General features: G+C 36.9%; 1 protein-coding gene across 2 annotated transcripts in view; it reads right to left on the bottom strand.

The window, feature by feature from the left end:
- The window catches only part of col27a1a (collagen, type XXVII, alpha 1a), a 65,620-nt gene that overhangs the window by 26,653 nt on the left and 17,641 nt on the right, over window positions 1-21,326 (bottom strand). For both annotated transcript variants that reach the window (XM_081390950.1, XM_081390951.1), the window contains exons 7-25: window positions 21,186-21,239; window positions 16,569-16,613; window positions 14,790-14,843; window positions 13,989-14,033; window positions 12,573-12,626; window positions 11,030-11,074; window positions 10,214-10,267; window positions 8,563-8,607; window positions 6,566-6,619; window positions 6,433-6,477; window positions 5,475-5,528; window positions 5,201-5,254; window positions 3,974-4,027; window positions 3,775-3,828; window positions 3,639-3,692; window positions 3,494-3,538; window positions 718-771; window positions 594-638; window positions 468-521 (exon numbers count right to left, since the gene is read on the bottom strand). In XM_081390950.1, the coding sequence (XP_081247076.1) occupies window positions 468-521; window positions 594-638; window positions 718-771; window positions 3,494-3,538; window positions 3,639-3,692; window positions 3,775-3,828; window positions 3,974-4,027; window positions 5,201-5,254; window positions 5,475-5,528; window positions 6,433-6,477; window positions 6,566-6,619; window positions 8,563-8,607; window positions 10,214-10,267; window positions 11,030-11,074; window positions 12,573-12,626; window positions 13,989-14,033; window positions 14,790-14,843; window positions 16,569-16,613; window positions 21,186-21,239 (963 nt within the window). The remainder of the gene's footprint in view (window positions 1-467; window positions 522-593; window positions 639-717; window positions 772-3,493; window positions 3,539-3,638; window positions 3,693-3,774; window positions 3,829-3,973; window positions 4,028-5,200; window positions 5,255-5,474; window positions 5,529-6,432; window positions 6,478-6,565; window positions 6,620-8,562; window positions 8,608-10,213; window positions 10,268-11,029; window positions 11,075-12,572; window positions 12,627-13,988; window positions 14,034-14,789; window positions 14,844-16,568; window positions 16,614-21,185; window positions 21,240-21,326) is intronic.

The following is a 21,326-nucleotide window of genomic DNA, read 5'->3' as shown; positions in this document are numbered from 1 at the left end:
TCTATTAAAATATATTTTTACATGTAATTTATTCCTGTGATCAAAGCTGAATTGTCAGCATCATTACTCCAGTCTTCAGTGTCACATGATCCTTCAGAAATCATTCTAATATGATGATTTGCTGCTCAAGAAACATTTCTGATTATTATCAATGTTGAAAACAGTTGTGCTGATTAATATTTTTGTGGAAACCCTGGTTTACATTTTTTTTCATAACTCTTGATGAATAGAAATTTCAAAAGAACAGCATTTATTTCAAATATATTTTTTTGTAACATTATAAATGTCTTTACTGTCCCTTGTGATTAATTAAATGCATCTTTGCTGAATAAAAGTATTATATATACTGTATATATAACCTGGACCCAATGAGTGTGCAGCTCTGATCAGTCTCTCCACCTACTTCACGAGGTGCATAATGGGATGCTTCTATACACTACTGAAGGAGCTGACATGGTGTGTCTTACCTTCTCTCCAGCTAGTCCAGCCTCTCCAGCAGGACCGATGAAGCCAACGAGACCCTACAAACACAACATCATCAGTGTGAGGGTCAGACGTGTGTTCAGAGGCTATAACTCTGTCTATATACTCACCCTCTCACCCATGGGTCCAGCCTTCCCTGTGACACCCTGCTCGCCCTGAAAGACATCAAAGAGTGTGTTGAGTGACCCTGCGTGTTTTAGGAGATTTGTGTGTTTATATTGCTCATGTTCTCACTTTGAGCCCTTCAGGTCCAATTGCCCCAGGGAAACCCTTACTGCCCATCTGACCCTGGATAAACAAAAGAGAAGATTTGTTAAGAGACAAACAATGATGAAAGACTAGACTGTACATATAAACACAAATGAAAAAAATGAAGAGAATGAAGCTTATGTGTAATGAGAACATCACATTCTGCTATTGTACCATCTATACAGTGTTATAGAATTATAGCTATTTTATAGTTTATATAGTGCATTTCATAAACAGTGGTAATTAAAACATGCTTTACAAGTTTAAAAAATGAAGAAAAATGTAAAAAAAATTGAAGAAAATAATGGTAACATTTTACTTGAATCTTTTATATTGAATGGATTATAAAAAATGCCTTGCAATGCACATTATAATGCATTGTATGATTACATTAATAATTGTAACCACAATTATAATACATTATAACAATCTATTGATTGTTACACAGAAAATACAACACTTTGAAACACATGACAAACAACCAATTTCAGATGTAACAAGGAATCTGCAAATATTATGCATTTTAACTTTATTTACAAATATTTATGAAAATATATAATGTATTACAATGTACATTATGAATAACCTTATAATGCATTAGACTCAGTTAAAGTGTTACCAAAATAATAATTAAATTTTGTTATTGTTCAAAATACTTTTGGACATTTCAGATCATAATTTTGCGATTTACAATTCAGTTTTGATTCAAAATCTTTTATTATTCATCAAAATAGTAAGAGATCACATCCAATTAATATGCATGAGCCAAGAAGACATTAATTAAAGTCACAATCAGCATGTCCAAAATAAATGATCAATTAACACTTGCATATTGTTAGTTTGATTGCTTCTATTGCTCCTCATTTGTAAGTCACTTTGGATAAAAGCGTCTGCTAAATGATTAAATGTAAATGTAAATTAAAATACTGTCATAATGCCAGAAAATCTTAATGGTTTTAAAACAAACTGATTTTTTACGCAAAAAAACAATACACATTTTATCTTTGATTGTGTGTGAAATATGACATTTCTTCATGAGATTCACCCATAAGTCACTGACATGTTTGATTATGTTGGAGAGTACGTGCGTATGCATATTAATGCACAAGAGCTGCGGTCAGAACACAAAGAGAACAGACTGAACGCCTCACCAACACATATCCAATTACTGACCGCATAGAGGACGATGAGGAAAACAGATACCTGTCTGAGGACAGGATGATGGAGAACATCCAGAAATGTTCTGAGTTTGTGCCAGAGAAGCGCTGAGTTAGGTTAAACAAGAAAAAGAGGAACGAAAGAAGGGGAAAAAAAACAGGAAAAACAGAGACAGAGCGGGAATGTTATGCAACACAGAGGATGTTCACGGCGGATCCTAAACGTTCTACCTTATGAGGCTAGATTTATTCTTTTCTTCTGTTTTTTTAGAGAAAAACAATCCCAGAGTTACTTGCTTGGATGATTCATTGACATTTTAAATTAAACTTATTTTATATTAAGATCCCCCATTGCTCCACCTTGTGGTCCATTGAGGGAATGTGCATTGCTGATCTCACTCGAAATTAAAAAGGGGAATGTCATGAACTCATGTCCAGCTCATATTTCAACCACAAATCAAAAGGAAATAATGTACAAAAAAAAAAAAAAAAAAAAAACGGGATTATTTTTGGCAGCATATAAAATGGAGTGAATGAGCAGGACTGTTTCACAACTGTTTCATTTCCATGTGCTTTTGTTTTGATTGTATTCCACTGATGGAGACTAGTGGCTGAATATGTCATTGCAAAGGTGATCACTGAATACTGTGCTGATCTGTCTATCTATCTATCTATCTATCTATCTATCTATCTATCTATCTATCTATCTATCTATCTATCTATCTATCTATCTATCTATCTATCTATCTATCTATCTAACCAACTAACTAAGCAGTTAAAGTAACTATAATAGAAATGTTTATTTGCAATAGTCTAAAATTAACAAATGCACCACCAATGCAACTTTAAAGCCTTTAAAACATCCTGCCTCTAAAAACTCGAAAAAAATATATATTTAGTAGCATTGAAATACTATTATAGTTTTTATTAAATCAGTTAATAGATCAATTATTATATTATTTTAATAGATCAGTTTTTATCCATTTTAATTTTATTTCAAGTTTTAGTAATTTTGTTGTGTGTTTTTGTCAATTTTAATTTTTTTTTTTTTACATGTCTATATAGTTATGTTTTTTTTTTTTAGTTTTAGTTATTTTAATACATCAAGTTAAACTAAATTTATAAATGAGAAATGTTGCCTTGGCAACTAGCTGAAGTTAAAGTTTTAAACATTTTATTTTTAGTAAACATTTATTTTGTAATAATTATAAAATATATATATATTAGGGTTTCAGTTTTAGGTAACTATAATAACCCTGTCTAAAACAATCACATCAAAAATCACATTTCTTGGAAAATACTTTTTTTTCAAAAAACAAGATCACCGTTTACCAACAGGCAACCAAAAAAGTCATTTTCAAATATAGATTCCACAATTCTTCCCCAGATCTCTTCTATTATCTTTTTTTTAATGGGTGAAATGTATCTTTTCTCCCAGCTGTTTTGATCTAAATTCAGTATTGTTTTATTGTCTGTTTCCTATTTTATTTTATTTAGCTTTTCCCTACTCTGTTCAGCACTTTGGTCAGCTTTGTTGTATTGAAATGTGCAATATATATCAAATTTACTTACTTTACTTACAAATATATTAAATCACAACTCACCTCAAGTCCTACTGGCCCCGGTGGTCCTACAGGACCCTCATCACCCTAGAAATTAAAATGAAGATAAACTCATTGTTGTCTAACAAGCCTATTTTAAAGACATTCAGACCATGCAAATAACACACACACGCACACGCACACACACCTCTCGTCCAGCCGCTCCTCGAGGTCCTGGTAAACCTCTGGCTCCAGGCTTACCCTATGAAGAAAACATCAACAGCATGAAGATACACATATTCAAAACACCTGTTTTTACAAGATTTTCTTCATATATAACACACCTTTGGTCCCTCGGGTCCATTGAGTCCAGGTTTTCCGATGTCACCAGGGAAACCCTGTGAAGAGTTAACCGCAAATCTTAAACGCATCAATCAGCATCACATATTTCATATATTCATTAACAATAAACTGTTGCGACACATTCAGACATGAAACAGCATCAGTGTGGTTTTAAAAAGGTCATGAGATGTTGATTCCTACCTCAAGTCCTGGTGGACCTGGTAATCCACTGGGCCCTCTCTCTCCTGTCTTGCCCTTCAAAACACACACATTCACCCAGATGCTGATTCAGACACATACACAATGAAATAAACTGAACATTCAGACCATGAGCTTTTAGGTTAAACTGTTAATCTAGACCTCAGGCACTCCGTATGCTTAGATTTGAGTGCTGATAAATGGACAAAGCTCACACAGGTTCTCATGTACATTTAAAAAAAAAAAAAAACATTATGTTACACTATGTAGATTTTTAATACCTGATTATGGGCAAAAAACCCTATTCTGTTAGAGTGGCCAAATTATGCCCTTTTACAAAGTCTTGATTTAGTTTAGAATACTAGAATACTAATACTAGAGGTTTTCATGCTTGAATGTTAAAAAAACATAAAAATATTTCTCCTCGCTTCCCAGTCTGTCAGGAACGCTCGGTTTAGTTCCTGTCTCTATGAAGCCCCTCCTTCTGAAAAGCACAATGTGCTCTGATTGGTCGGCTGAATAAGTGTGTTGTGATTGGTCAGGCACTTTGAGCATGTTTGAAAAATGTCACGTCCCTTACCATAACCACGAGTTTCAACACGCCACTAACTCACTCAACCAGGCCCCGCCCCTTTATTTTGCGCATGAATTATTAAAACGAGGAATATTGTGACGTGTTCGTTCCCGGAAGAAACTCAAGACTACAATGGAGGCGTTTCAGGGAGTTCTGACCCTGATATTAACTCCTGCTGGAGGGACTTTGTAACTTTGCTATTTTTATATTACTTTGTAACGTTGCTATTGTAACCTTGCAGACCTTTTTCATGCAACAGCGACATTAAAGAAACACATTTCTATTTATTTCCTTCCACAGAACACAAAAGAACACATGTTTTGAAAGAAATGCTATTTTACATGGCTTTCAAGGTTCAAAACGGATGTAAAAAGCATCAGAAAAATTACTCGTGATACTGATGCGACTCTGTATGGATTCAGAAGACTTTGAATATTGTGCACAAGTCACATGGATCACGTTTAGAAATTTCGCTTTTGAGACTTTTTGTGAAGTTCAGAAATTTGGTTCTCATGGGGACTAATTACATATAAAAAAAGCAATACGAACGAGAATTTCTCCTTTTAAACAGAAAAAAGTAAGTCATCCGGGATTGGAACGTGAGTTAACGTGAGTGTGCGTTTATCCAGACAGATTGTTTTAGGAAAGAAACAAACCGGTTGTCCTGGTTTTCCACGAGGTCCAGGTGATCCCGGCAAACCCTGCACACCCTGAAACAAACAAAAATAAAATGCACACAGTTATATATTCGTCAGATTGACACAAACACAAGTTCAAGAGCATGCATGTGAGAGAGTGCATGTGTAACTGTCCATGAAAGCTCTAAAACCGGGGCAATGAGAAGACATCTGGACGTCCACTGCTCTGTGCTGACAGTGTGCAAATGTGTATTTGACAGAGGGAAATGAGGGGTCACTCTGGGAGCTATACCTTGTCTCCTTGGAACCCAATCTCCCCCTGCTCTCCAGGAAGCCCAACGTCACCCTGACAGAGAAAAGGTGAAAGAGAAGGAAGAAGTAAGTAACAAGTTATGAAGTAAGTCAAAGTCAGAAAAGAGACCAGAGAAAGTGATGGAAGACAATGGTTAGGGCAAGAGTTCATTCAAGCCTGATCATTTAAACTAACATAGTCATAAACTGTTAAAACAACACTCCAGATTTAATGCAAGTTATATGGACAGCATTTGTAGCATAATGTTATTTAGCACAGAACATCATTTCTTCCTCAGGTTTTAGAACAAGTGTGGTAAAAGTACATCCACCAAGACTTGCCAAAAACATTACATGAGCTGACAGGAGACTAGAGTGTTAGAATCTTTTAACCTTTGCACAATATATACAAGGACACCGGAAAGGGACTGTTTTTATGAATACAACTCTATTCATTCAAATTAAGGTGGTTATGCACCACTTATTAAAGTATTAGCATTGCTAAATGGATAATTTAGACAATATTACAGGCAACTTTACTCATTCTTTAATTCAAGTGGAAAAAATACAAGCTTTAATTTTGCACTTTTAATACTTCCAGAAAGCTGACCCAATAGACTTACAATGTAAGTGCATTAATAAAGTTGTTTTGCTTTATTTAAAATATTTATTTATTTATTTTTAAGTAAATAATTGACCATGATAATCAACATTAGGCCATAAAAGCTGTCGATAAAGCTCAACGTGTACTGAACTCTCTCTCAAAAATCTGTTTGTGTTTGTACCTCAAAAATAATTCTACAGAACTTCATTTTGGAAAACCCATTTAAAATCTCTTTGACCACATGCCACTCAAGGATGGAGCTTTTAAAACATGCGTAACACAGGGTGGCCAATGGGGAGAGAGAATTTCAATCACATGCTGCAAAAACAGGCCAATAACAGAGTATTCAGATCACCTTATCACCTTTCAGTCCGGGCTCGCCCATGTTCCCCGGGACGCCCTGGAACAAACACAAACACACACACACTAAAGTGGCTGGTGAGTGCTTGAGATACAGTATGAGTGGGCTACATGTGTGCATGACTTACTTTCAGTCCGTTTGGTCCTGGTAAACCGACTATCCCGGCAGGGCCCATATCACCCTGGAGAAGAGAAGAGAAGAGAAGAGGTTTTAATGTTTTATTGAAGTAAAACATAATGCTCAGAGGGCCTGAAGGGGGCACATGATCTCACTTTGAACAAACTAACAGAAAATATGCCATCAACTTGTTAGCATTTTGTAAAAGCAAATGTGGATTTAATATGCACATCATGCTGGTCAGCGTACTAAAACAGCAATAGACACACTCTGTGCTAATAAAAGCTGAACACAGAGTGAGCAGACATCCTGATGAAAGCCTAACAAAGTTACAGGCAGGATGTGATTTGTATTGATGTTTAGTTATAACTTTAATTTGATTGCTATGCTACCGTTCTAAGGTTTTGGGTCTGTAAGATTTGTTTAATGTTTTTGAAGAAAGTCTCACACAGGCTGTAATGTAGTAAAACAGTAATAGAGGGAAACCGTATTACAATTACAATTGTTTTCTGTTTGATCACAGCTGATTACTCCAGTCTTCAGTGTCACATGATCCTTCAGAATGATGATTTGCTGCTCAAGAGACATTTATGATTATCAATGTTGAAAACAGTTGGGTTGCTTCATATTTTTGTGGAAACCGTGAAACTGTTTTTTTTTTTTTTTTTACGATTCTTTGATGAATTGAAAGTTCAAAAGAACATCATTTATTTGAAATAGAAATCTTTTGCAACTTTATAAATGTCTTTATTGTCACTTTTGATTCATTTAGTGCATTCTTGCTGAATAAAAGTATTAATTCCCTAAAAAACTTTTAACTTTGATTTATACTTCTCTTTTTCCAGCATGCACATTTGTGTAATTGCAGTTTTTTTCTGCCTGTATTTGATTAATTTCCATTAATCTAAATAATTCACATTGCACTTGTATTGTGCACAAATTTAAAAAAAAAAAAAATCTTTGATCTCCTATATGTTCTGTGTAACCTAAATAAATTGAAAAAAAAAGAAAGCAAGAAAAAAAAAGAAAATCAATTAATAATATTTTATTTCACCTGCATATAAGCTCAGCATAATGGAGCTCCACATTCTATGACCTGTCCTAGTTTTTGTTATCAAGGTCATCTTGCTATTTTAAAGATCCCCGCTTTTTGTATTAGAGGTCTCCTGCAAGAGGTTTACATTCATCCAATGGACAAAAAACACTTACATTTTCTCACAATACATTGCAGCATCACCTCTTTTCTCACAATGTCTGAAACAGTTCGAAAAAAGGTTCAGCCTCTTTAAAACCCTCCTTCCTGAGAGCCTACTCTGCTCTGATTGGCCAAATCTGTTGTGATTGGTCTACTCTGCTCTGATTGGTCAAGTCTGTTGTGATTGGTCAAGTCTGTTGTGATTGGTCTACTCTGCTCTGATTGGTCAAGTCTGTTGTGATTGGTCTACTCTGCTCTGATTGGTCAGATGGCCAAGTCTGTTGTGATTGGTCTACTGCTTACAGTGCGCATCAGAAACAAAATGCACATTACCATATCTGAATTTCAGCTCCGGATCTTCCTCAGCGCTTGATACACAGTGATACGAACAGTAACAATGACGTCGGTTTTACCGTATCAATCTCATCCTTAGGAAAAGCAATCAAAGTGGATTTGCTTTCTCAGCGCAGAAAACTGTCAACAACACGAACCAAACCCTTCCAGTCTCAGGTATAACTACAGCGTTTAAGGGTCAAAGCACATGTTGTTTGTGGGTAGCCAGTGAAGACCATAGGCCGCCATTATGCAAATGTGTTACAAACCCATGTAAGTTTGCGCAAGAAGTGAGACTCGCTTCAGGCAGTTCAGAATTGGTTCTTTCTTTTTGGGAGACAATAACTCCATTTATCAGGCACTTTGATTATTGAAACTTTGCAGGCATTTTACAACAGCTACTGTATATAACACACTACAAGAAAGGTGATATCTGAAAAAGCATAATAGGGGGACTCTGAGTAAACTCTTTCACTTACAATCAATCCAAGGACACCAGGAGGACCAGGAGCTCCTATAACACCCTGAGATAAACACAGAAACACAGAGCGTTATGCTTTCCTTTTTAAACTGGCACAGAATGCTAGAGCTTCACGGGTTAGTACATGCATATGTGCCCCGTATGCATATGTGCTTCGTACTCAGAGATATTAATATGGCTGTAGAAACGAGTGTGTGCTGTAGAGAGAGCGTGTGTGAGTGTTTTTATAGAAACAGAGATGGTTTGTTGTTGGCTCGGCAGCAAGCGTGCTGGAGCCATTTCCTCTCGTTCCCCTGGTGTGATGAAAGGATGAAAGGAGCACTTCACTTCTCTTTGCAGGAAAGGGAGAACAGGAAATGAGAGGGCTTTCAAGTTCCTGTTTTTACACTCCCCACATTTACAGGTGAAAAAGAGGCGGGCTTTGACTTCAACAGTTCCTGTTATGATGCCACCTTCTCCATCCAATCAGAGACATTTTTGGAAATTATTATTTTTACTGATCAGTTATTTAATTTTATTTTTATTTTTACATTTAATTAAATTAAATTGTATTATTATTCAATAATAATTTTTACTAATTATTGCCCCCCCCCCCCTTTTTTAATCAAATATATTATGATATTGACCATAGTAGGGACAGATCCCATATTTAATTTGATGTGAAATATGTTTTTTTTTTCTACAAAAAAATTTCAGTGGACAAAAAGATATGATCCAATACCTTACCGACTAAAATAAATAAATCCAGTTGATAGAAGGCATGATCTAACACATTCACTACTGAAATAAATAAATGAATAAACAAACAAACAAACAAGCCTAAAATGGTTTGCTGGTCTTAGCTGGTTTAAGCAAGTCTCCACCCATCTTAAAGCAACAAACCAGGCCAGCATGACCAGGCTGAGAGACTACTTATGACCAGCAAACCAGTTTAAGCTGGTTTAAGTTATTTTTATTCAGCATCTACCCTTCACAGCCTGGTTTGCCTTCAACAAGTTAAATTTGGCTTCTATACGAGAAAGAAATACAGAACAGTACAGAAAATACAGTGTGTGTGTGTGTGTGTGTGTGTGTGTGTTTGTACATAAGTAGTGAGTGGAAAATTGTGTTCAGCCAAGATACCGAAAGTAAAGGCTGAGGTTTACACCCATACAGCTATCTCACACACACCAACACAAATTCTGAGGACATTCACCCTGAAAACACACACACACACACACACACACACACACACACACACACACACACACACACACACACATATGTTTTATGGGGGCTTTCCATAGACATAATGATTTTTATACTGTAAAAACTGTATACTCTGTCCCCTAACCATCACAGAAAACTTTCATTCTGTAACAATCATTCTGTATGATTTATAAGCTGTTGACCAAAATGTCCCATAATTTAGGGTTTACCTGAACCACATAGACACACACACACACACACACACACACACACACACACACACACACACACACACACACACACACACACACACACACACACACACACACACACTTGTTTTGGAGGCTGTTTGTGCTGCAGAAACTATGTAGACGTGCATTTCTCATCTCTGTTGTGAGGGTTTTATCTGCTTTATGAGAAAAAGATAAACAAATATAAGAAAAACAAAAGGATCCACTCACTGGTTCCCCATCCAGTCCTGGTGGCCCTCTTTCTCCAAAATCCCCAGGAAAGCCCTGAGAGAGAGAGACAATAAGATCAATATTACAACACATCACTGTCAAAGTCACTTATGACGTCACTGATTATCTAGACACAATTAGATTTTTGTAAATAATCATAAATTGCTCCCATGACGCTAAATTCTGAGTGGTTTCTAGGGTGTTCTGGATGGTTCTGGCTCTTGTTCGTGTTGTTCTGGATGGATGGATGGATGGATGGATGGATGGATGAAGTTTTCTGAGTGTTATTAGCATGTTGCTATCCAGCATGTTCCCACCAAAGAGTGGATTAGGGGGATTGCTCAAATCACTAACCCTTAGTATGAGCAACCGTGGTAGTTAGCACTGCTAATGATGACATCACTTAGATAACTCACTGAGCCCTGCTGATGCAACAGGAAATGTATGAGGTCAGATGTCAAAGGTCGTGCAGATTTAAACAAACTCTGCAATGGCTGATTCTGCATCTTAGTAAGTGTGTATGTGTATCTATTGTGTCCCAAAAGCCAAAGGACAATGGTCATGTACAACTCTCTCTCTCACACACACACACACACACACACACACAATTAAATATAAATAACTATTATTTACTAAAACTATACTATGCATGCAGCTTTAATGGCCTCATATTGAGAAACTACATAGACTGTATTTTAAAATGCATGTGTTACACTGTAGGGCCATGCAATACAATAAAATGATTACATCTTTTTCACACACACTTACAACAAACTCACATCTGTATCTATAAAGTATGTTGAGACAAAACTTTACCGGCCTACCCATCTTGCCCCTCTTCCCTGGCGGACCAGGACTACCCTGAAAAAGACAGCGAGACAGAGAAAGAGAGAAACACTAAATAATATGGTCAGCTGTGATTAAAAGTCTCAGTCATTAGAAAGAAGCACTCAAAGACCCCACTACCATGGAATTGTGTGTGTACACACACACTCCATTATCATATGACTCATCCAAATACCCTCAGCAGAACACCAGAACCAGCTGGAAGTAGTTTCCACTTTCTCACACACACACACACACACACACACACACACACACACACACACACACACACACACACACACACACACACACACACACACACACACACACACACACACACACACACACACACACACACACACACACACAAATCCATGATAGGATCTACTGTCATACATCTACCAGTAGTGGGCAGCACTTGCTTTAAAAATCTACCACTTATCTATTTTCATATTAATAACTGTAAGTCTGTAACAGCAGTTACAATTACACTTAGAACTATAACAGCTATAGATAACTAGATTTGTATTTCCTTCAGGAAATACCTTGTGCTTGCAAGAGAGGAAAATAATTAGCTACAGTTAATAAATACCCATATACTAGTATGCAAAATAGCAGTACAGTCACTGTGCTACTAAACATACATTCATATAATGCAAGGAAAATCATATTGCAAATGACATAATTGCATAATCTTTACACAAGGTTTAAATTAACATCTGAACTGTCAACGTCCCATTAGCAGAACGCTTGGCGCTCTTTTTATTGCCTTTTTTCTAAAAATCAAATGTTTTAGTAATCATCATAAATTAGGTATTTAAAAGCTCAAAATTCATCCTGTGAAGACCGTAATCAGACACTCCATTACCATGTTAAACGGTACTTTAAATCCTTTTAGGGGGAGAAGCCCACTAATCTTGATAAAACGCATATCATTAGAAAAGCTCTGAGACTCAAGGTCCAATACTCTTTTTTTTTTTATATACCAGTGATTTTGTGACAGAAATGTATTAATTTGTTACAGGAGAAAATTCAAAGGAGTTTGGCTGTCACCCGGTGGCCATTATTGGTACAGCACCTAAACAAAATCTCATTGGAACATACATTTTTGTGATATCAACTTCAAATTTGGAACACAACTTGATTAGACATATGGCTTTGATTTTATAGCAAAAACTTTGATAACTTTTTTACACTTCCATTTTTGAAGTGCTTTCACTTTAGGTCTATATTCCAAACCACGAATTACAACCATTTACATTTGGATGGTGCATTTTCATGTCTATGCTCAAAAAGGGGGGTGACAGTTAAGGAGTTAGTGTTTGTGGTTTAGAAGACTATAAATTTGAAATCATGTAATATGGTTTATCATGTCAATGATGTGACAGAATTAATGAGGTGTTTGTTTCTGTAGGTGTTTTAATGGATTCATGGGAAATACTTTAGCGGCATTACACAACAGCCGGGCATTCGGGCTAAAAAAATGACTCGGTGAAGGAGGTTACAGACAGAGTCATAACATGAACAGACTCACTCTTTCACCATCAGCTCCAGGTAAACCAAAAAGTCCCGGGATTCCAATGAAACCCTATAAAGAAAGAGAGAAACAGAGAGAAGCTCAATACTGATGCATGGAGCAGAGAAAATATGAAAGAAAGATCACAAATCATCCAATTATTTCTTCAAAAGTAGTGTTTGGGTGGTTGTTATCCAAAGCAACTTACAAATGAGGGATACAACAAGCGATTCATCTTAATATTAGTTGCTAGGGTGTTAGGTTATTGCTTAATAGGCTATCCATATTAATTTCATAGACCTATTCTTTCATAATCACAAAATGTACCATTTATACTATCTGCGACAAATTTAATACTTAAATAGAAACTCTTCTGAGTAGTAAAACTAAACCTCAGATGAAATAAGACTTTAAGACATGTATATATATATATAAGACAGTTTAGTCTATATAATCATTGGCAATCCAACGGATGTCCACTGTATGATTTGATCACAAGGATGTACAGATGAATGGAGAGGTGCTAGGATGGATGAGTGGACGTCTTCGTGTTGATGCAGGCCATGAAGTAAGTGTATATGCCCATGGACTGCATGGTGCTGGCCTCCACAATGTAGTCCAAGGGCACATACACTCACTTCAGGGAACAATCGATGGCAACATGCAAAAACAAACACAGGGTACAATGAAAACATATGCATTCAGATTCACTTACGCTCAGAACTCCATGCAAGGTGCTTTTATACAAATGTGCATTGGACGACACGTGTGTGTGTGTGTGTGTGTGTGTGTGTGTGTGGTGCCTAAAGACAGCAGGGCCTCAGTCTGATTTTAAACAGGAAATTCCAGCCAATGTGGGCGGAGTCTAGCCTGATAAAGAGCCTTTAATACAGCTCAACTACAAACACAACAGCTAGAGCGCGTGTATGTCTGAGCACACTATATAAAGTGGCACAGTGAGAGTTAAGTATAAATTGTTTCTGAATACATCAAACAGATGACAACAAAATAAATGAAGGTGGCTGTACATGTGAACATGTTAATGTGACCGTAGGAGGCTAAAAACACACATAAATGCACACTTATGGCTCGGGCAGCTGTCAGCAGCAAATTTGTCATGGTTGAGTCTCTGTTGACTCAAAAAACAGAAAAAGGGAAAACCAGAAAACGAGGGGGAGACGGAAGAAAAGACCAGCTGTAGTAGTGAAAATCCCTCTTATGGAGTCAAGGTCAAATCACTTGACTTTAAAACTCAAATAAGTCGACAAGAATGTCAGAAAAACTCTGAACTTCATTTCCAGCTCTTTGTAAAAGATCAGACATTGCAAATAACCTAGCAACAGTAACCATAGGCCGCTCAGACAGCTCGAATGTCACAATGACGGCGTTGTAAGTTGCAATCACACATCAAACGGGAAGAGGACGTGTACACACCCGAGCACCTTTCGGCCCAACAGGCCCTATTGGACCAGGTAAACCCTGGAAGAGAAGAGAAGAGAAACAGACTTCAGTAACACATCATTTAACCGGCAAACTGGAACTGAAATTAATAGCTTGTTTCTTTTGATAAGTATCCAAACTTGTGTGCCCACAAGAACAAGAACCTTGATGAACTTATAATGGACTTATCACAGGCTTCATAAAGAAAACAGATCCACAAAACTACTGTGACATTGTAATATTTAGGCTGACATGCAGAAAATAGACATTATAGACATTAAGTAATGGATAATTAGCATAAAGCAGAGGGATCTCGTATCACTTGTAAGTATAACACTCAAATATAACACAGCTACCTACCAAATAATTAAATATGTGAAGTGAAATGGAGTGATATCACCGTGAAGTGATATTTGACAGCGATTTACTAATCAGATTCAAGTATTCCAAATAGCCAATTTATATAGTTCAACACAAGCAACTTAAATGAGCTCAATATGTGTTAAAAACCAAAGGCTTGTGGCTCTGGATGGATATTTCATTGAGTTTTATTCTGATTAAATCCAAAACTCCATCAGTGAAAACAACACAAGTGTTTCAAAACATGAACAGTGGCCAGAGCGAACGACTACATCATTTCCTATAAACGAACACTTATTTTTCAATCTCTGTGCCCTGCAGCTATATAACTGCACGAACAGTCAATGAAAAACAAAGCAAAACACACTCAAACAAACAAACTCATACACACACATATACACGCCACACTCCACAGCAGAGGAAGATCTACTGCACCTGCCTGCCAGGATAGCCTTTGGCTCCAGCTTCTCCACCAGGACCTTGTTCCCCCTGTGAAGAAAGACAAAGAGAAATGCTGGCTACCCTAATTTACATAGAAGAGTATATACATACATATAGATAGATAGATAGATAGATAGATAGATAGATAGATAGATAGATAGATAGATAGATAGATAGATAGATAGATAGATAGATAGATAGATAGATAGATAGATAGATAGATAGATAGATAGATAGATAGATAGATAGATAGATAGATAGATAGATAGATAGATAGATAGATAGATAGATAGATAGATAGATAGATAGATAGATAGATAGATAGATAGATAGATAGATAGATAGATAGATAGATAGATAGATAGATAGATAAACATTTGAATACTTGTGTTTGGGTAGAGAATTTTATAGACAACTTTGACACTTCAAGCACACTGTAACTGAAAACTTTCAATGTTAAAATACTTTCGCCTATCTCTGTTTAATGTGCAACTACAAGTGAACAAGTGAATCAGGCACTGGCAGAACATCTATAATTTAATGAAACATTTGTAATTTATAGGTTTCTTCTATAAAGTAAAACAACAACAGCATTTTGTCAGAATAGACGGCTACTAGTGGACGAGTGTGTAGTTATGACATTTGCCAACAAGGACTAAATTTGCTCAACCAATGGCATCAGTTTGGGGAGGAACTATCTATTTGTCTGACCAATGACAGATAGGGAGAGTGTCCCATAAATCTGTTTGAAACCATTATCTTTGCTATTACATTGACGCTAGCCACAGAAATGACACACTTAGTTAGTTCAGCCAAAAATGAAAACTCTGTCAGTAATCACTCAACCTCATGTTGTTCCAACCCTGTAATTAAGATATTTTTGAATAAATCTGAGAGCTGTCTCACTCCGTCATAGGCTGCTAGGTAATCGATATCTGCCATCCCAGAAAAGTTAGTAAAGACATCGTTAAAATAGTCCAAGTGACTACAGTGGCTCAACCACAAGTTTATCAAGCGACGAGAATACTTTATGTGCGCAAAAACAAACAAAAATAGCGACTTTATTCAACTCTTCATTTTCTTCTGTGTGGGCCTGAGTGAGTTCACATAGTGTAACAGCGCAGTGCTTCTGGGTTGTACGTCAGAACGTAGGCTCACTATTGGCCAGCATCACACACATGACCAGCGTCGGCCAATAGTGACCCTTCGTTCTGACGCTTGATAAACTTAAGGTTGAGCCACTGTAGTAACTTGGACTATTTTAACGATGTCTTTACTAACTTTTCTGGGATGGCAGATATCGATTACCTAGCAGCCTATGACGGAGTGAGACAGCTCTCAGATTTAATCAAAAATATCTTAATTTGTGTTCCGAAGGTGAACGAAAGTCTTACAGGGTTGGAACAACATGAGGGTGAGTGATTACTGACAGAATTTTCATTTTTGGGTGAACTGACCCTTTAAGTCTCCTGAGTTGCGAAAGAACAACGACTGCGCAATAAAACTTTCCACTGGGTATGTGTTTGTCTTTCCCCTCTTTAAACTTTTGACTTGTAAGGACGGTTCACCTTAAATAACACAGAGGGCTTTGAAAAGACTTTTTCTTGTCATGTGAAAGTCTCTGTGTGTGTTTTAAGAGGTAAAACCCTCTTTGAATTAGTTATGACTAGTGACGTAGGTTTTTGAGTCAGACAAGAATCTCCCCACACTTTGAATGTTTGTTTATATGCTTGTTTGTTTGTGTAATAGTGTTTATATGTCTGTATTACTCACTGGTTCCCCGGGAAGGCCTGGTGGTCCTGGATGGCCTTTTTGTCCCTGTTCACAAAGAGGACACATGGTGATTTAGTAAACACATTACACACACACACAAACTCCTAAGACAAAAGAAAGAATAAAAACCACTTTCTAAAAAAGGATGTGGATAGTCACCCACACAAACACGCGTCTCTCGCAGTGAGTGTGCATTTTACAGATCCATCATTATTGACCCGATCCATCTGTAGTCAATCAGCAAAAGCAGTGCAATATTTTCCACACACTCCTTTATGTTGAACAAAGTACGCTTCTGCACATGTGCATTTACAACATATGAGGGTTTCAGAGAATAAACGTGTGTGTGTGTATGTGTATATTTATTACAGATATTAAAGTTTTCCTTTTGGAGTCAAGCTCCCATGAGTCTTACAGGCACAATATTGTGCTGACTACAGCAAGATGTCGACACGGAGCGGAAAATACGCATCAAAGGTAGACCAGAGCGAGACAGACAGGGTTTGAGGGAGGAATATAGTAAAGTGTGAGACCTCACGAGTACGCCAGAAGACAGGCAAGAAAAATTTGATAAACTAAGGGAAAATGTTTCATGTTGCATGTGAATCACACTTCTGATGTTTCTAACAACAGTGAGAACATGAACAGAACATGTATCTGTTAAACAGACAGACAGATAGATAAATAGATAGATAGATAGATAGATAGATAGATAGATAGATAGATAGATAGATAGATAGATAGATAGATAGATAGATAGATAGATAGACAGACAGACAGACAGACAGACAGACAGATAGATAGATAGATAGACAGACAGACAGACAGATAGATAGATAGATAGATAGATAGACAGACAGACAGACAGACAGACAGACAGACAGACAGACAGACAGATAGATAGATAGATAGATAGATAGATAGACAGACAGATAGACAGACAGATAGACAGAAAGACAGATAGATAGATAGATAGATAGATAGATAGATAGACAGACAGACAGACAGACAGACAGACAGACAGACAGACGACAGACAGACAGACAGACGACAGACAGACAGACAGACAGACAGACAGACAGACAGACAGACAGACAGACAGATAGATAGATAGATAGATAGATAGATAGACAGACAGACAGACAGGCAGACAGACAGTCAGATAGATTGATAGACAGACAGACAGACAGACAGACAGATAGTTAGACTGACAGATAGACTGAAAGATAGACAGATAGATAGATAGATAGATAGATAGATAGATAGATAGATAGATAGATAGATAGATAGATAGATAGATAGATAGATAGATAGATAGATAGATAGATAGATAGATAGATAGATAGATAGATAGATAGACAGACAGACAGGCAGACAGACAGTCAGATAGATTGATAGACAGACAGACAGACAGACAGACAGATAGTTAGACTGACAGATAGACTGAAAGATAGACAGATAGACAGATAGATAGATAGATAGATAGATAGATAGATAGATAGACAGACAGACAGACAGACAGACAGACAGACAGATAGCATGAAGTACCATCATTCTAAAGAGAAATGTAAACAAGAACATAAAACTACGAAACACACACACACACACACACACACACACACACACACACACACTTTCTTCTCTGCCAAACCAGTGAAATCCATCCTGTCACACTCTGCGTTTGAGAAGTGTCTGTTTCTTCCATTACGTTTGTTTGTGGGAAACCCAGCTCTAATTCCAACATCCATCTTGACATTCCAGCGGACAGATACACACATGTACCATTGATCTTTGTTGTACGTTTACAAGTATTTAAACAGTTATCATACAGTATCAACAGTTATTGTACAGTACTCTTACAAAAATGTGTTATTTTGCTATAATTCTAAATAGAATCTTTTTTGTCTGCATTTTTTTATCTAATAAAGCAATAACATTAATCTGACTTTAAAACAGTAAACTAGTTCTCTTATAACTAATAAGAAGTTAAATATCCAGCTCTAGAACATCTATTACCGCGTACAGCCGAATCTGATTCTATTGATCAGCTGCTTAATCTGTGAGGCCCGTCTGTAGAATCACAGGCTGCTTTGGTTTATTATTCGGTTCCGTCATCCCTGCATTCATCCCTTCATTCACTCGTTTACGACATGCTGCCATTAGTTTTTCCAGAGGTTCTGCTCTACATTCTGATGTTTCCATTTCTAGCCACAGACACGTAACACAAAGCACATGGACCACGCCGCCTGCCAGGTATTCACAAACACACATGCACACACACTTACAACACATGTATAGACGTGCCACTAACAACTCAATTCAAAAAAATCGATTAATCTGTTAATTATTTCTATGATAAAGCAACAAATTGGATAATAACATAGTAAAAATAAAATAAAGCATGATATTCCACATCTTAGAACTGAAATTAAATCCTATTTAATAGAAAAGAAACACAAATATATATTATCTGCAAATATAAAAATTTTCTGATTAATTGCATTTTAATAATTGCATTCAGCATTCAACCCAAACCAGCAATCATTTTTGGGTCTAAAAGAAAGAAAGTGCATAAAGTGTTGATAATGACACTCAGTGTCAACTACTCTTATAATTGACTTTTGTCGTTTTGATTAGTTGTTGGTGCTCTAGACATTACATGTGCATGCTCACGACCATCGTTTAAAGCAGGCATCCACTACAGGATTTTTCCAGCGTTCCCACTGTTGAATCCTTCCAACGCAAACACACACACATACACACACATGAAGCTGGAAGCGCTATTACTTACAGTGAAACGCCTGGCAGAGAGTCTAAACTTACAATAATCATGCACAGCTGAGATGCGAAACACACACACACACACACACACACACACACACACACACACACACACACACACTAATGGCTGTAACAAAGAGTTACTCATGGTGAACGACTGTACAACTCTCAATAGCCCTGCTTGACATGTATGTGCGTTGAGTATAAAGGAGTGATAGACGACTCATCGGGGATTCCCTCTGATGTTTACACTGGGTTTCCATGTCTACGGAAGACACAGTGAGCCAGGATGAGTGGGAGCGTTTCAGAGTGTTTGCGTGGGTCTCGTAAGCAAGAAGGCAAACATCTGTGCTAATGTCAACCAGCAATTCAACAGCAAAAATAGAATGTGCACATTGTTCAGAATTACTGAAATAATGGAGAGAATGATTCAAGCGCTTCTGGAGCTGCACGATTAATTGTTAAAGTGCTCCCTTATGCTTTTTCAAATATTACTTTTCATGCAGTGTGTACTGTTTGTGAACGTAACAGGTCTGCAAAGTTTTAAATATCAAAGTGCATGACAAAAAGTTATTGTCTCCTAAAAGAAAGAATCAATTCTGAACTGCTGAAATGAGTCGTCAGTAATTCCAGTCTCATTTCCTGTTACTTAATGTAACACATTTGCATAATGCCAGTCTATGGTCTTCATTGGCTGCCCGTGAACAACGTCTACTTTGACCCTCAAACACTGAAGTTGTAGCTGAGACTGGAAGAGTTTGTCTTGTGTTGTCTATGTAGAGAAGATGCTGTTTTCAGCGCTGTGATTCCACTTTGATGCGCTTCAAAAGATGAGGACTCGCGCTGGAATTTATACTGAAAACCCGACGCCGTTGTTACTGTTCGTATCACTGTGTATCAAGCGCTGAGGAAGAGCTGAAATTTAGATACGGTAATAGGCGTTTTGTTTGTGACACGCTTTAAGCATTCGACCAATCACAACAGACTGGGTCTTCTGACCAATCAGAGCAAAGTAAGTATGTGGAAAGGAGGGGTTTGAAGAGACTAAATCATTGAATAAACTGTTTTCAGAGGAAATGTAAGTGTTTTTTGTCCTTGGTTGCATGTAAACCTATTGTAGGTGAACTTCAAAACAAAATCAGGAACCTTTAAAATAGCATAATAGGGGCACTTATTGATTGTGATCTTGATTCAAACACCCACACGATCTTATTCCTAAATGACAATGATTTGGTGATGTAAACCTTTGACAAGTAAGATCACAAACAGCAAGCATTCAAATCTGCCACTGACCCAGAGAGAGCAGTTGTCATATATAGCACTGTAAAGCAGTTGTCATGTTTTTTTTCAACCACACAGTATCATTATTTCTGAGTTACAATAATTCAAATGATCACATAAGTTCTGGAATAAAAGTTTATAGTTTGGATATAAACAATGATGTCTAAGGTAGCAATCAAAATAGAGTAAATCACCTTTTTAAAAGCAACTTATCAATTACATTGTTACGCCAGTAGGTGGCGTCAAGTGACTTAAAAAAGATATTTGTCATTGAATCATTAATTCAAGAGATTAGTTCAAAAACACTGATTCATCCAGTGATGAGACGAGTGAAGTCTTTATGAGTCATTGAATCATTCATTCAATCATTTAATTTTTTTTTAAATAGACTGTAGTAACTAACATTTTCTCAGAGCCTCTATCAATTTACGTGTTATTTTGTTTAGAATTGTGTGAGAATCGTGATCTCTATTTTAACAGAATTTTTTTCTGTTGATTTTTTGAGTCTCAACTTATCCAGAATCATGCAGCTCTAGGCATTTCAGAATATCTTACCTTCCGGCCTTCCATCCCGACTAAACCAACAGGACCAAGCAGACCAACGTCTCCCTATAAACACAGACAAGCAAACATGAGGCACAAACACTCAGATGCTGCTCTAACTCCTCTTGTGTGTCTGTTAGGTTGACAAAGATC

The sequence above is a fragment of the Scardinius erythrophthalmus genome (genome assembly GCF_964197995.2).
Source record: "Scardinius erythrophthalmus genome assembly, chromosome: 17".
Taxonomy (NCBI): domain Eukaryota; kingdom Metazoa; phylum Chordata; class Actinopteri; order Cypriniformes; family Leuciscidae; genus Scardinius; species Scardinius erythrophthalmus.
This window is presented reverse-complemented; position numbering and strand designations above follow the sequence as displayed.